Source organism: Gossypium arboreum, chromosome 9 (genome assembly GCF_025698485.1).
Source record: "Gossypium arboreum isolate Shixiya-1 chromosome 9, ASM2569848v2, whole genome shotgun sequence".
Taxonomy (NCBI): domain Eukaryota; kingdom Viridiplantae; phylum Streptophyta; class Magnoliopsida; order Malvales; family Malvaceae; genus Gossypium; species Gossypium arboreum.
Window position 1 is genome coordinate 88,407,674 of NC_069078.1, and position 17,815 is coordinate 88,425,488.

Consider the following 17,815-nt stretch of genomic DNA (forward strand, 5'->3'; position numbering starts at 1 on the left):
TAATATTAGTGTTTTTGTTATCATCCAGTATGCTGCTAAGATTAAAATGTATGAGTTGAATTGGGGTTATGTTGTGGTTGTTTAATGGATTGGTGTTGTTTATGTTTTCCATGCTGGTGCGATTTTCTCATGTATTTTTGCGTTAGCTTTTACTCTTGCTGTATGCTGGTGCTTTGTCCTATTGCGGGTTAAAACTGAAAAATCACTAACACAGCAAACAGCACAACCACTGTGTAACTTGTTTAAGTTGGATTGACACTATAACATATCCTTCCTTGCCTTACTGCTTGCACCCTCCTTTCTACGATTCACCCCTTTCCTGCCCCATTCCCCATTCCCCATTCCCCATTCCCCATTCAACTCTCTTAACACGTGAGCTCAGTAAGTACAATGTGATAAGCTTCTAAATCATATTCCTTATTCAGTTATTCCTTGATGCGATCCAAATTATTTCTCATTATCAAATTATAAGGGCTCAACTTTCCCCATTATTATTCATTAAGCAACCACATTTCCGAACTAAGATGTATGGCTCTTAAACATTTTTTAATCCAGTATACGATTTTGGAAATTTTATTCTCACATCTTTCTTTTGCTTATGAATTGAGCCATAGTTTTTCCTTTAATGCTAAGCACTAAATCTTTTATCTTAGTTAGCTTCACACATTTTCTATTTCATCCAAACACCTTCATTACTTCAATTTCTTTTCATTTATTTTGCTTATAGCCTTTTTTTTTTTCTTCTACCAAATTACATTCACACTCAAATCTTAACTCAATTCACTCTTAACAAATTTTAATATAACATCAGCCAAAATACACCGTGAAAACTAAACACATAACAGAAAAACCCAAAGTGTTATGTTACAAAGTAATATATCTTTATTCATAAACATATCGTTGTTCATACAGCATACACACTAATTCTTATGATTTGCCAATTATACCATCACTAATCACTAAGTTTACTACGACATTTCACTTATCACAATTAGTTTATAATAATTAAGTCCATTTACATGTTCATACCATTCATTTAAAGGTAAATTCGAAGTTCATAAAATTCAGAGTATATTTAGAAAATTCTTTGTCTAGTTTCACATATACATTCAAATCCATATATTAATATAGGCTTTATAAACATGATATTTTTTATTTTATGGTTGCAACATAGTTAAATTCGAAAAGGGGATCGTCATGACATCATATATATTTATAGCAAAATTTATATTTTCGTGGCCACTTACGTATATTCCCACATTTCAAGTTCATATTTATAGTAGGCTTAAAGCGTCATTTGGCTCTTAAAATATAATATTTTTCTCATTTCGGTACTTAAATTTTTTTTTTACATGTTGTTACCAATTCAATCCACTACTGTTAAAAAAATCAATTGAAATGTTGCCCAATTACAATGTACCACATGACACTTTAATCCAATTAAAAAGTATCACTGACATCCATATTTAATAAAAAAAAATCCCAAGCTTCAAAAGGCTCAAAACACCCAAAAAGAAATTGCGGCGGCACTGCCCAGGAGGTTATGTATTCGTTCCTAACTTAAAATGTATAAAGATTTACTTGAATAAAATGTATTAATTAAATAGTTTTTTTTAATAATATTATTTTTTTTTACACAATGCCTAAAACTAATCATAGCTTCTTCCAACCCATAAATAGAAGTATAATACATTTCAGTGCACCCGAACACACATCCTCCTACATTGATAACAATATTTATATCAATCGAGCTAAAACTCAACTGCAATTAAATGGTATTTTAATATATTAATAATAGTATTTTTTATAAAAATTTGATAACAATTGACTAAAGAATTTTTTAAAATATTAATACTTTGTCTAAATAAAAATTAATAGTAATAGTTAGGATATCAAATTAATTTCTTTCGAAGGAAGTTATATTTACTGACAATATAATTCGAATCACTACAATCAAAACAAAACATTGTAATAAATTATTGAATTAATAATTAAAATATAATTGAATTTAAGTCAAAATAAATTTAAAAATAAGACTTCATCAACACTAAAATTTAAAATTAAATAAATTATAAAGATGTGAATTATAATTTAATCCCATGAAAATGATTGTCCAAAAACTCGATATTTCAAACAGGAAGTCAGCTCTCAAAAAGTCAAAAAAAAAAACACCAAAAAACACGTAAGCTGTCTCAAGCAAAAGACCTTTGTGTTCTTTTTTTTGCTTTTTGTTTTTTTTTTTTTTTTTGTGTGTGTGTGCGCGTGTAATAATTCAGGCTTTAATTGATTTATTATCAATTTGAATTCTTTTGATTGGCTTTCAATAGACAAATTATGATGTTAAGAAATTTGTGTTTTCAAATTTTCATAGTACAAAACCGCGTTTGGTAAACGCGTTTATCATATATATATATATATATAAAATAGGGTAAATTGCATTCAAGATTACTAAGCTATTAGTGCATTTATGTTTTGGTAATTTAATTTTAAAAAGTTACAAAATGATCATTGAACTATTTAAAAGTTTTATTTAAGTCATTGGACTATTAAGTTTTTTTTTTAAATCTAACTAGCGATTTCTAAGTGATAATTAGACGACTGGTACGCCAAATTAATATCTATTAATGAGTAGAAGAACATATCTTAAATTCAAGTTGATTTGACAACCAATGTCAAATATCAGAGAAGAAAGTTGTTTGAATTTTAATTCGTAGATTTATGAAATTCAAAGTTGTTTCATGAAAAAAATGAATAGTACAAGAAAAGAGGAAGGAAAACTTTTGATTTGTGCAGGCGATGCGAATAGAGAAGGCCATACAGCAGTGTTTTTAACAACCTAATGTCTTAGATAAAATCTTTTGAATAGTTCAATAATTGTCTTCTAACTTTTGAATTTAATTTACTGAAATATAAACTTATTAATAGTTTAAAAATATTGAGTATAATTTATCCATATATATAATCATTTTAAGTTATTTAATTTTAACTTGATTTGTTCACAAACAGATTATTGATTTGTATCTAAAATTTTATTAAATACTTAAAAAGGATTTGAATACAATATTAAATTTATAGAACAAGTTTAGATCAAAAGAAGGGTCAAATTATGGTTTTAACTTATGATTTAGCTTATAGGATTACGGGGTGGAATGTCAAATATATTATATCACCTCCTTTTTTTTTTTTGTTTGTTTATTTGGTTCGAATGTACAATTTAATTGTTACCAAAAAAAAAGAATGCATGATTTAATTATTTGATTGATAAAATTTAAGACAACATAAAAATACATTTTATTAAATTGTACTTGTTATAGAATTTTATTTATAAAAAAAATAGCTTCTTTAAATTTTTAGTCTCAAGTTTTCATAAAATTGTGATAAGTTATGATACTTTTATTTTCATTATAATTTATATAATAATTAGTAAAAATACGATATTAAAAAATTATTGCATCAACTACCATAATTTGTAAATGTAATTATAATCATAATTAATATACTAATGAATATATCTTTAGAGTAAATATAATAATTTTAATTTTAAATTATTACATCCATTGTTTTGTTGTTAAGAATAAATGATTTTGTTTTTTAAATTATATTTAAAAATCAAATTTGATTAAAATAATAAAATAAAGAGTAAATTTATCTAAAATTTACAACTGCACTCGTAGTTGCCTTAACACTGTTTAGAAACGTGAAATTACAAAATAACCGATATGTTGATAACCAAAACAACGTTCATAACGTGAATTTTTTTATCAGGCAACTAATGTGAAATTAAAAAAAAATCATGAGGTTAAGGGTTTTTTAGAGGTTAATAAATAATGACTATATAAGAAATTTTTGTATTCTTTTAAAAGAAAAAATATTATAATTATATATCTCTACTACTAACAAAATTCTTAATTGAGTTGATGTTATCCTTGATCAGGTCATCAACTCCATTAGAAAATCATGGGGATGCTCTTTCATAATTAAAACAAGCAATATTTTTCAAAGGTATTTTAGTCTTTTCACTTAAAGTCAATAAAAATATACATATGATATTTGAACCCATTCCAACTACATTAGTAAAACCTTTAATCTACCATTCAGCTAAAACTTCGTTTTAATATTTTTGTACATTTTAATATTTTATACATATTTTATTACCTCCATAAGTTGTTTATATTAATAATATATTTGATTGAGTTGTTACTAGTTTTTCATTTTAATAACGTATATATATTTTATTTACGTTCTAAATTTGTAATTTTCACACATATACACTGATAGAATTTCCAGCATTAATAATGTATTTGATTGAATTTGTCGCACAAGTTAACTCAACATTGACTCAAGATTGATGGCAACACAATAATAAACAATTGAGTCCAAATATTTCATTTTAATAACGTACATATTTCATTTGTGGTTTCCACACACATATGTATGTGATAGGATTTTTAGTTTAATAATGTATTTAATTGAGTTAGTGTCACATGTTAACTCGATACTGACTCAAGATTGATGAAAACACCATAATAAACAATTTAGTCTATTTCTTTTCATTTTAATAACGTTATTATTAATTAATTTTAAATCATATTTTAATTGTTTATTATATGTAATTTTAAATAGATATTTATATTTTAAATTTGTGATTTGTGATTTGGTGTGTTAGGTTTCTAATAAAATTATTAATAATATGTAAACGTGAGTTGGAGAATGAAGTTAGGTTGGTTGAATTGGAAACAGCCTTAGCTGCACCACCACCATAAGGCTATTTATAACATATCATATATATATATATATATATATATATTTTTTAATTAATTTTATAATTATATATATTAAGTGAAAATGGATTTCCTATCAAATTATCGAGTATTATTATTATAAATTCAATTTGGATTCGAGATAAAAAAAAGAAAGAAAAGAAAGGTAGTGTATATAAAATAGACCAATTAATATATTAATTCGAATATTGCGTGTAATAGCTCACAGTTTTATTTACTTGTATCAATTTCTCACGTAATTTGAATCCTTTGACTTGACTGCCACAATTTAATTTTAACTTCAAAATTGGGTTCACTTCATATTATATTGACTTCATTATAAATAAATAAAAATAAAAGGAAATTATGCTTAACCAAAAATTTCAAGGATTAAATTATTGGTGTAATTTATTTATTTTGTTATTTTGACTTTAACTTCTGTTTTTTATAATTTTAATTCTAATTTTAAAATTTTAATCATATTGCTTTTTGTTTAATAAAAAATTGATCAATTATTAAAATTTTAATCACATTGATATAACAATTTGTATGGAAGACTATGTTTACTTCAATGATGATGTAATTAATTATTTAAAAAATATTAAGAATTTTTTATTTTTTATTTTTAATGAAGTATACATAGATTGATAGATGAGTTATCATCTTATTGTCATTAAAATTTTAATAATTTAATCGACTTCTATGTGCAATAAAAGGCAAATTGACTAATTTTACCCAAAAAAGAAAAAATTAAAGTAATAACTCAATAAGTTTTTTTTAAATAATCTCATTATAAATTTCGATCATATTTGTTATTTTTGACATACCTACAATTATATATGATTTTTTCAACCCATAAATAAGAATATAATACACTTAGATACAATCAAATTTACATTCTCCTAAATTGACAATAATATTAAATGCTAGTTTTATCATTATATTCATTTTATTTAGAGACTCGTATAAATTAGTGCCAAAAATTAAATGAACAATTTAATTAAGAATTACTATAAAACCAAAAATATAAATAAAAACTAACTTAATTTGATCAAATTTATACACAAACACAATATTTTACAATCAAAATATTTCCGGCAATCAACGATTCAAAAATATGCCACGTGTACATCCAAAGCAATCAGATAACCTAGAGCCTTGTGGATTATGTCCCTCAAAGTCCTCGAGTGGACTGTCATTTTTTACTTCGATAATGAAAAAGTCAGCCACGTGGCTAAAACTTTGTATCTGAGTCAATCCCCGAGTCAGCTCTGAGTTTGCCGAGTGTCGTCCACACCTCGCTCCAAATCCGACTCCGATACAGCCGCGTTTATTGGTGAAGGACAAGAACTCGTCCCACTCCCTCTCCAGTCTCTACTCAGTATCCTCTTAAACGACAACATTCGACTCATCGGTGATTTATAGGATTGACTCGGTCCCGACTCACACTCACTCGACTCATCTACGAAGCCTTCAATATTCCTTACAGGAACCTCGATCGACAACTTCCTCCCCGCCGACGAACCGGCCCGACCATCCTCGTGCTGACACGAATCGGGTTCTTGATTGGATCCGGACTCTCCATTTGACGGTTCATTAATCGTAATAACCAAATCTCCCGCGTTATCAGAAACGGGTACGGATCCTTCAACGGAAGTTCGACAAAGAGGACACGTGGAGTGAGAATGAAACCACATATCGATACACTCTAAATGAAAACTATGTTTACATTTGGGTAATACCCGACCCGATTCGTTTTCTTCAAATTCCGACAAACAAACAGCACATTCGAGGGCAGAATCCGGGTGTGTCTCGGAGGAGAAAGTGAAAACCGGTAACGACTTGAGAACCTGCGCGTCTAGTCCACGTGAAGCCACGGCGGGAGGACCATTAACGTCGGGGTCTACGTAAAAAACTAGCTGCGATCGACGGTGATGACGACGTCGGTTACGTGAATGACGACGGCGAGCACGGAGGAGGTACCAACGTGCGTAAAGGTGGAGACCAAACATAAGTACCACTACGAAGAGCAAAACCACGATGGCACTGAGCATGATTTTGCCACTCAAAGCGTAGCTACTACCGTCAGCGGGAGGGATGTTGTCACGGGTTCTTAATCCATCGTCGTTTCCACCCATGGCTCTCTCTTCTTCTTTTTTTCTTCGAAGCTTTCTTCTTCTTTGAGGGTATGGAGCTTTGGGTCAAGCCCCGATATATATTATTTTTTTTAATTTTTTTCCGTTTGGAAATTAAAAGGAAAAATGGGAAAGGAATTGGGGAGGGAAAGGAAAGTTCTTGAGGGTTTCTTAAGTAAAGGGCTTCGAGTTTCCTTGCACCTGCTATTTCGGTCTACAAGACGTCAGCTTTGACGCGGAATTCTGTTCATTTACTTAAATGCCCTTTTCAGTTAAGTGTAGCAGGTTAGTGATTGTAATTGGGTTCGGTGTTACTTAATTCGGTTTGGTTGTGTATATATAATTTTTATATAAACAGAGCAAAATATATTAGCAGATAAAAAGGGTTTGGTTGTAATTTGATTATTACTTTTCTATTTGATTGTATTAGAAATTAGATTAATTTTTATTTTCTAATTAATTAATCTTTATATCTTAAATTAAAGAGTAAACGATTATTCTATTAAAAATTCCATTCATTTCTATTATTAAAAACTGGTTTTGAATCCTAGGATGAAATATATGTGTAATTATTTGATTATTCCTTCAATCACGTTAGTTTTTAACAATAGAACTAAATGAAATTTTTAACAAAATAATCAGGTTTACTCTTTAATCTGACAAACACAAGTTAATTTGCTCAATTTTTAAATAAAGAATAAAATATAATTTGACACCTAATATAAGATCTCGTGATACTTTTAAGCTTTAAATTTGTAATTGTTTTTTCCAAATTTATATGTTTATTTAATATATTAGTAGTTTTTAACTTTTATATTTAAATAAGTAATAATATATTTTAAAATATTATATATATTAAAATTGACTATATTAAAATAATAATAATTCTATAATGAATATAGGTGGAGTGATAATAAACTTGTATTTTAATGTTATTAAATAGTAGTAATAATATTAATTATAATTTAAAAGAAATGATGATATGGCACTATTACCCGATCGGGTGGTATTACATGACAACTAAAAATATATAAATTAATAAAAATTATGTGGCACCACATAAATATAAATTAACGGTGTTAATGTAGAAATATTAATCAATTAACAAAATATAAGTTTAAATATTTAACTAAATATAAATAGATAAATTTAGGAGATTTGAGAAATCAAAACATAGCAATTTTTACTGGTCGCCCACAGTCTCACAAACACTTTTTTTGGTGGACGTTAGTGTAGCCCATTTTTGGATCTTGGGCTCTAATTTACTTCACATATACGCATGATTCCCATTCATTTTATAAAATAATGAATATTACATTTTGCATATATTTATTTTATTTTATATCTTCATAAATCTAAAAATCATAATGAGAGTCATAGTATTTAATCACGATCATATTTATTTTTTAATTAATTTTATAAATTTATTATGTGATTTTTTACTCATATATGATGTAAGGAACTAGTTTGTATTTCTAAATAATTCACGGGTTAATTTTATATTTTAATATAATATATTAATATTAATTTATTTTTAATAATAATACATATAATACGATAAATATATTAAATAATATTTTTTAAAAATAAAATATACAAAAGTTAGTTAACATATCTACATTCCAACAAATCAATTATTGAATCACTTTCATTTGGGTTCAGTGTTCCTTAAAAATATGATTGGTATTTTTATAGGTATTTTACTTTGAATTCTTTTGGGTTCAGTATTCTTCTAATATCCTTTTATTTTCTTATATGTTTCTTTTATTTTCTTATTTAAAATTTAAAATTGGTCACTTTTTAAGTTTAAATTCTGAAAAGAAATCCTTTTTATATCTATTATTTAGATAATTTTAATATATTTGTTTACATACTTTATTTAATTTATTATTATTTTTAAATGCATAGTTTACTTGTGATAATTTAATTAAAATAATTTATTCATTAGATAAATTTATTAAAAATATATTAATAACTTAGATCATTTGTAGTTTTTAATATATGATTTAGATAAGATATGAAATATGTTAATTTTAAATAAACTATTTATGATGGTAAAAATATAAAACAAAATAAAATAAATAATATTAATATTTTAGTATATATTAAATAATATAATTAAAATGAATTAAGTTTAAAAAATAAAAAATATATTATTGTTTTTGAACAAAAATAAATTATTATTTAAACATAAGCATTATTAATATATTATATTTAATAGCCGTGCAATATTATAAACAATAATATATTATATTTAAACCAAATTATCAACAATGATTAAACATCAATATATATTATTTATGATATTAATAAATTATTTATTAAATCCAATCATATTATTTTTTTAGTAATTTAATTTAATACACGTGCAATGTATAACTAAAATAATTTTAATTTAGGCATCCAGTTTTTATTTATAGTATTATAATTTGAAAATTAACGTATTTATTATATTTGCTTTGTCTTTGTCCAATTTTACTTGAATATTTATAGACTTAGCTAAATAAAAATAGCATTATTTATAGTTTTATATATTTAAATATAGGTTTTAAAAGGATAATTTGGTAACAACGTATAAAATATATATTTTAAATGGATAATAAAAAGTTATAGAAACAATATAGACTTGTGTACCTTATTATATTATATTATATATTGTAATATAAAGTATTCAATTCTATCTATAAGTAGTAGTATTGATGAATAATAATATGATCTGATTTATAAATAAAATATTAGTATTGTGTGGAGTTAAAACCTAAATTAAGGCAAAAGGCAGGTACTGGATTCACGTGATGTTTCCATTGGAAATCAATTCAATTCACGCATAATGCTTTGTTTATAATATTCACTATTTGCATGCCTTGCAATTTTATGTTATTTAAAGCAGTCACAGAATTGGGATTCTGCCCAAAACTAACCATTTTAATGTTTTATTTCACTTCCTGTTATCTCTACTTCTCTAAATCATTCCCTACTTAAACCCCAGCACAGCCCAATTTTAAACAAATAAAAGTAAAATTATTAATTATGCACAAATTTTAACATTCTATCAATGTTTAATATGTTTAAGGGTGCAATAACAATTCGATTTTTATTTGAATTGTCAAATTTAGAAATTAAAATTTATTTTAACCTCAATCTTATTTTCATATAATATAATATTTTTATTATCTTTCATTCAATTATTAGTAATTATTTTGTTATTTAACTATGAAAATTACAAATCCATCACCCAATTATTCTATTTTGTACTATTTGATCTTCAGTTGGCTAACGTAAAAATTGAAACACCTAAAATTTAATATAACTGGGTGACCAAAAAGACAATTGAATAGTTGAGTAACAATTTATAATTTTTCATAGTTAGATAATAAATAAATAAAATTCCATAATTAGATAACTACTAATATAATTTACTCATATTATATTAGTATAACAGCGTGTATGCATTACAATATGAGCCTAATCTTGTTCAAATCAAAATAATATTAAGATAAAACTCTCCCAAAAATAATGACTCCAAAATTTAAAATATATTTAAATGTGTCTATTAGGCGTCGATATTATTACAAGTGTAGAAGTACGTGGATTTGAATACGCTAAGTGCATTATTCTTTTATTTAAAGATTAGAAAAGATTATGAGTAGTTGTAGATATTATATAAAAAATAGAAAACTTATAATAAAAAATATTTAAATGTCTCTAAATAAAAGAAATCCCACTTTTCTTCTAATATATGAACAGAACAAAAGAAAATGATATATATTTAAGACAAAGTCACAAAGTTCAATAAATTCATAGTTTAAAATAAGAAAGTAGGGTCATTGCAAATCCAAAGGATTCAGTTTCACCACTTTCCAACGGCCAAAATTTCTATCTTCAACCCCCAAAGCTCCCTTTTCTATTTTCTCTTTTAGCAACCATAAGAACGATCCCATTTTCGTCGGCAAATTTCGTACCTTTTTCTTAAGGAAAAAAACAATGTCAAACAAGTCCCCAATCTTCCCAATTCATGAACCCCAACATTTCAGTGACTATGGTTTCGATCCCCAAATCGATTATTTTCAGGTCCCCTTAAATTTTCAAGTTCCCATTTTTAACCTCTGTTATGTTCTTCACTAACCCCCCCCCCCCTTTTTTTTTACAGGTTTTAGAAGAAGCAAAGAAGCACAGAAAGGAAACACCAAGGTCCATAGATTCACTACATTTCAAGCTCCAGAAACCCATTTCAAAAGACGAACAATTCACCAAAAAAACCCAACACAAGTTGGGTTACAAGAAGAAGAAACGCTATTGGTGGTGGAAGAATGCTCTGTTTTTCTTCAAATGGAAAAAATGGGGTGGTTTTAAAAGCACCACCACCGGAGGCGGATTAGATCTTGACCTTGATCTTGAACCAGATGTTCATCGAGCCAGGGCTCGAGCTTTCAGGGCTGCTTCGATGTCTGGACCTGTTTATATAACAGAGAGTAGAAGCGGTTGGACCACACCTTATAAAACCAGCGTGAGTTGTCGACGAAGACCATCTTCTTCAGGTCCATTGGCAGGTTCATTGACTCCATATCTAAGTTTACGGGAGCTTAACATGGAGTATCAGCAAAGGGTTTCTTCTTCTTCTACCTCTGCTATGCCTATTTATTTGGTTACTTGAGAATCAAATTAAAGAACCCATCTTGTTTTTAATGGAGGAAACAGGGGTTTTTGTCTCCATTTTTTATTGTCGTTGCAATGCTTTTGCTTTATTGATTTCTGCAAAGAAAAGTAACGATCTCGTGCCTTAACTATTAAAATTCTACAGCTTTTTTCTTGGTTTTGATTGAAGTGTTATTTAGGCTCCATTTATTTATAGGTAAAATGTTTTTCAAAAATAATTTTGAAAAATAATTTTAAAAATAATTTCTGAAAATGATTTATTTTTTATGTTTAGATGAATCAGTATAAAATATTTTTTATTGTTTGACAGATTTCCTAAAAATATTTTACTGAAAAACTGTTTTAGTAAAATTTATATATTTAAGAATTTATTATCTTTTCTTTGTTTGATTGAGTTTATTTTATATATATAATATATATATTAATAAATTTATATTTTAAATTGTTTTTACATGTATTGCAATGATTTATTTATAAATAAATAAATTATTTTAAATATATAATAATACTCAATTATTAAATTAGAATATTAATCGTCATAAATTGAAAACAACCAAAGTCAAATAAATTATTTGTAATTGTGTTATAAAAATTAAAAATAAGGATTAAATAATTATAAATTAGCTTCCAAACCACAATTAATACTAGAAATTAATAATATTATCCAAATACATAATTAGTATTACACCACATGATAACAACAATATTATCCAAGTGCATAACTAATATTACACCATATGATAACTAATATTACACCACATGATAACAACAATATTGTCCATGTGCATAACTAATATTACACCACATTAAAAATATCAATATCTTCAACCTTGAGAAAATTTTTGAAGCTAAATTTTTCTATGCTTCTTACTTTTAACTAAAAAAGCTTTTGCCTCAGATTCATGACTCACTAAATAATCAAACACAGAACAAAGGAAGTCATCATCAAATCCTTCTACCTCCATTGACATTACTTTTTCGTAAAGATGTGGTGTCTTATCCGCAGTAAATTGTTCCAAAGCATTAGCAATTTTGCCAAGTTGTTCACCCACAAATTTAATTTGTTCATCACGACACTTTCTTGAGCTTTTTTCTTTTACGTTTGGATGTGCGATGAAGATACATTTGTTCTTACCTCTTGATCGCTTCATTCTCGCAGTCTATAGGCATTTGAATCTATGTTATCATCATCCAAATCTATGTCAAGAAATGTTCGGCAAAACTCTCATTGCCATATCTTTGCCAACAACCAAAGCCATTTCATCATAATGATCAATGCTTTTATTCAAAATGGCTCATACTTCTTGTGCTTTGTTGGATATTATACAAAATTAGAATAACAAGTAAAAATAATTGAAATATACTTACCATATATATACATATATTACCATTATCACTTGCATCATATGTCGCTCTATCACATGTGATCATTTTCATGTTATCATCCCATCCAAAACCACTTTCACCCCGAATTGTGCATATAATCTGCCACTATTTTTTTACAGTCCTCAAATGATTTTCCACATGTTTTGCATCGCATTGGACTTGAAATTTTTCAGAAATAGCTTCGACAACTCGATTAATAGAAACTGCTTTGAAAGTATTAGAAGGCTTATTTCCTTTCTAGACCTCCTCTGCTAAAATTTCAAGAAAAAGATGTTCCATCGATTTTGTCCACCTGAATTGCTTGGAGGTCCCTTCTTTGTTGCCCTTACCCATTCTACATTAATAATTGTCATTGTCAATTATTTCAATATCCAACAAGCTTAAAACATAATAAATTCAATATCTAACAAGCTTGAAACATAATCAATATCTAACAACATTAAGACATAATAATTTCAGAATCCAACAAATATAATAAACTAAAATTTTAGAATCCAACATTAACAAAAAAAAACAATTTTAATACTAAAACATACATAACATAGAAACAACAACCCTAAGCCCTAAACCTACCTAATATTTCTAGCCATATAATCAGTCCACATAGTTTGTGCAATTTCATCACTCTTAGCAGACCATTCTCTTGCTTCTTCTCTTTCTTCTCGCTCCGTAAGAGTTGATATTATCAAATCAGACTCAGGCTCCTCGTATAATCCTTGATTAAGTAAATTACTAGGATCAACTCCCATGATATGATTATGAATGATGCAACAAGCCAAAACTATATCTACTTGAGTTTGAAAATTCCAAAATGGTTCAGCATCTAATACACGAAACCGTTTCTTCAAAATCCCGAAAACACATTCAATAGTGATTCATAATGATGAATGACGAAGATTAAAGAGTTCCTTTGCATTTTCAGGCCCCTGAGCACTAAACTCTTTTAAATGATATCGAACACCACGATATAGGGTAATAAATCCATTACGGATGTCATATCCAGCATCAGCAAGATAATATTTACCTACAATTTAACAAAACATAATTATTACTAATAAATTATGAGCTTACTAGAACTATTTGGTATTTAATGTTGTATAATTCTTACCTTCCGGAATTCTTAATCCTCTTGGGCGTGAAAGTGCATCACTTAAAATACGAGAATCATGTGCACTACCTTCCCAACCAACTAGAACATAGGAAAATTTCAAATCAAATGTAATGGCAGCCAATACATTTTGTGTCGTCCCCTCTTTACGGCTACGAAATCTTCCTTGAATGTTAAGTGGAACGGATGCACGAACATGAGTTCCATCTAATGCTCCAATACAATCTTTAAAATAAGGATAAAACCTTGGATTGTTTCTGATTTCACTAGGAATTGACTCATCAGGTAATCTAATAACTAGCTTATACAATTTCAAAATAGCTCTCAATACAACCCTAAAATAACGGTGAATTGTCTCAGTTGATCTATAATATCTAGATCCTATCACTTGAAACCTTACATTATGACCAATTATATGTAAAAATATAACCACTTGCTCCCTAATATTCATCGATTTAGTTGATTGTAACAATTTATTTCTACTAAGAATATCACACAAATTAAAAAATACAATCGGTCTCATCCTTATCACATCAATACAATGCTGGTCACCACTATATAAAATACTATTAATATAATTTTCTCTTTCATAATCTCTATTCACATGAGGGTGAGAAGTAATTTCCTTCCTAGTTTTTAATTTTTTAATCCAAAGAGCCCCAAAAGCTAAAACTAAAGCCACGACTCCGACAATTGCATGATGTTGATTACGATCCATCTACACAATACCACATAAATATTTGATCACTACAAAAAATACGTAAACTTTTCATAAGATCACATATATGACTAAAATTACCATGACTAAAGTGCATACATATATATATATTACAGAATATATAATTAAAGCCGATTTTATATTTCGCATTGAACCACTGTGGTCCATTGGTCTTTCTATCATTTTAAATGTTTTAAGAATAAATAAAAAACATATTTAGAAATTAAAATTCTTTACGTAAGTAATAAAATATATTATTCTCTTTTATTGGACATAGAAAACAATATTAAATTTAAAATTTGAAATTAAAAAGTATTTGGATGAAGAAATTTGAATTAAATCCTTAGCTTTGATTATATTTTATTAGTGAAATAGAAATAGTCATCAAACATTTTAATTCAAAAAATGAAAAGAAAAGTAGTTAATAGTATGAATTTGCCACGTAATAATATGTATAGATTTTAGCCAAGTTGCATACGAGAGTTGGGTGGAATTTTCAAAGATTTGGGGATAATGTTTATGATCATATCAAAAATATATATTTATATTTATTTGTAAAATTGGATACCATAAGAAAATATGATAAATTTATTTAATACAATATTTAATATTTAATAACTTAAAAATAAAAGCTTAGTTAATAAAATTGTAATTTAACTATAAAATTAAGATTTTAATATTTTAAATTGAAAATTTGTAATATATAAATTATGTATAAACTATACTTAAATTTGTTAAAATTTTAAATGGAAATAATGATTGATGTAATTATGTTTTAATATAAAAAAACATCAACCATGTTTAAATTAAAAAAATCGGAGGGAAGAAAATGGATCAAGAGGCAGAGCCCACCACCAAAATCTAGAATATAGAAATTGAACTTGTCACTATCTTTTATTCTCATAAATCGAAATCATGCATATGTCATAGTAAAATATTTATAAACCATAAACTGGATGCATTAAAATAATAACATCAAAATAAGTAATAGGCACTTTAGGCACCTAAGACTTCAGTAAGCATTTCTATTTCAAACAGCATGCAGCAATTAACAATTTACCAGCATAACAATCCTTTTTTAATTAACCCACCATTAATATGCATATTACAGTACAAATCAAAAGGGAGAACACTACGAGAGTGTTATTTATCTTTCTAATTTCAAATTTAAATTTGTACTAATTATTCTTTATGACAAACAAAGAAGAAACTAAAATCCACAGTGGTTATTAAGTACCAAAGTGAAAATTTTACACAAGGCGGGATGATCATTTGCCTTCTAAGTAGAAAGCAAGCCTAATTCGACAAAGTATGCTTTAGTTCTTATCCAAGAAAAGAGAAGACTACTTGACATAAAGAAATGTCCTTTAAAACATCTATTCTAAAGCTCTAGGCACTAGATTTACTGAAGCAGGCTTGCAAATTTAACTTGATTCAATCAAGTTCAAATTTCAACTTAACAAAGCTAGGACAAGGCAAACCAAGCTATCATACAACTTCATTTTGCATCAAATACTTAGATACCAAAAACCCAAAGTTCAGCTCACTTGGTTCATCTATCTAGTAGGGATTAATTTGTACAAAAAAATATGATAGTAAATACCCAATTCCACAAATCATCTTAAATCAGAAAAAGAAAGAAAGACAACCAAAATGAATATACCTCCTCCAAAATCATATCATTTCATCAATTGAATATATATATATTAAACGAATCAAGTACAACTTAAAGCGCTAATTGATATATTAAACAAAATGAAATCAAAGAACACAGAAAGGAAAAGACTTTAAATAATCATATAACATAAAAGCCAGAAAGAAACAAAAATATATTTTTTTTAAACAGATTTTCAAATCTGTTTTATAAGAAGAATCCAAATTTGCTTTTAACATTTCCAGTTGGTGGAGCCTAATTCATATACTTCTTGTGTTGGCAAAATTAAGATGTTCGGATCCTAAGAGTATTTGTGCTAGAACTAGTAGTGAAGCTTCTGGTTCTATAGGCTCATAAAGTATATGACACAACTAACCTAAAACAACACATGAGAACACCAGTCAAAACCCATCAAATGAAAAATGATAATCCCACCAACAACCGAAAGTATAAGCCAAAGTCACTGCCGACTACCAAGAGAACGACCAGGGTTTGTTAGTATGGCAAAAAAAGCCGAAACAACAAGAATGAAAAGAACCAAAAAAGGGACAACAACCACACGTCAATCTCAATCCAAGGGAATCAGAATTCATATCAAAAAGAGAATCACCAAATACCACAACTCCAGATCACAAAACTCATCACCAAAACAAAATGAAAAAGCAGAATAATAAGATGCCATACCTTGCAAGGAAGAATGAGATCCTGAGAAAGAGGGGAAGACAGAAAACGAAACAGCAGTGTGTGTAGATTTTGCCTGAGCAGAAATGAAATGCGACGAATTAAGGAAAAAGGGAAGAGATTTGAAGAACAAAAGAAGAAGAAGACATGGAAAAATTTGAAGAATGGAAGAAAAAGAAGGCAGAACGGATGAAAAACAAAGCCTTACCTGGATGAAGAGGAGATGGAAAATGTCTTACACAATTGAAATCGGTAAGACGTTTTCCCCAAATTGAAGGGGATTTTACCCGTGTCCAGTAAAATATTTTCCCTTTGGAAATGTTTTCAAGCATCCAAACACGGTAAAACCAGGAAAACATTTTCCGGAAAATGTTTTCCTGGCTTCCAAACGGACCCTTATATTGAATTTCAGGATTTTATCCTGAAAAAAATCAAATCCAAATTAAAATACTAAAATTCAGGATAAAATCCTGAAATTCAGGATAAGAATACTGATGTGGCATAAAACTATGGGAAAGGGATACAGTTGACGTGGCGTCACTGTTTCATACAATCATTTTTCTTTGTAGGGGTATGGTAAAATATTAACAAATAAACTATTAGAAAAGGGATAAAAATGATGTGGCATCCTTAGTTCATACAATCTATTTTCTCCCATATATATATATATATATATATTATTTATCTTAAATCAAAGTGAAAAGATTGTATTTAAGG

The 17,815-nt window shown here is 27.5% G+C and overlaps 2 protein-coding genes and 1 long non-coding RNA gene across 3 annotated transcripts; 1 reads left to right on the forward strand and 2 right to left on the reverse strand.

Moving 5' to 3' along the window:
* Positions 1-5,755: 5,755 nt before the first annotated feature.
* LOC108454883 (RING-H2 finger protein ATL2-like) lies at positions 5,756-7,260 on the reverse strand. The gene has a single exon (XM_017753490.2). It carries the CDS (start codon positions 6,896-6,898, stop codon positions 6,026-6,028), a length of 873 nt encoding a protein of 290 aa, XP_017608979.1. The 5' UTR covers positions 6,899-7,260; the 3' UTR covers positions 5,756-6,025.
* A 3,411-nt stretch (positions 7,261-10,671) lies between these two features.
* Positions 10,672-11,688, forward strand: LOC108456086 (uncharacterized). Its single transcript, XM_017754680.2, has 2 exons — positions 10,672-10,966; positions 11,046-11,688. Exons 1-2 carry the CDS (start codon positions 10,880-10,882, stop codon positions 11,547-11,549), a joined length of 591 nt encoding a protein of 196 aa, XP_017610169.1. The 5' UTR covers positions 10,672-10,879; the 3' UTR covers positions 11,550-11,688.
* A 1,274-nt stretch (positions 11,689-12,962) lies between these two features.
* LOC128280498 (uncharacterized) lies at positions 12,963-17,471 on the reverse strand. The gene is made up of 3 exons (XR_008270587.1): positions 17,307-17,471; positions 17,102-17,174; positions 12,963-13,271 (listed from the first exon to the last, which is right to left on the reverse strand). It is a non-coding gene; the product is annotated as an uncharacterized LOC128280498 (long non-coding RNA).
* Between the last annotated feature and the right edge of the window lie 344 nt (positions 17,472-17,815).

Coding starts and splice junctions, on each gene's coding strand:
- LOC108454883 (XM_017753490.2), bottom strand. CDS start 6,898: ATGGGTGGAAACGACGATGGATTAAGAACCCGTGACAACATCCCTCCC.
- LOC108456086 (XM_017754680.2), top strand. CDS start 10,880: ATGTCAAACAAGTCCCCAATCTTCCCAATTCATGAACCCCAACATTTC. Junction 10,967..11,045: donor CCCAAATCGATTATTTTCAG/GTCCCCTTAAAT, acceptor TTTTTTTTACAG/GTTTTAGAAGAAGCAAAGAA.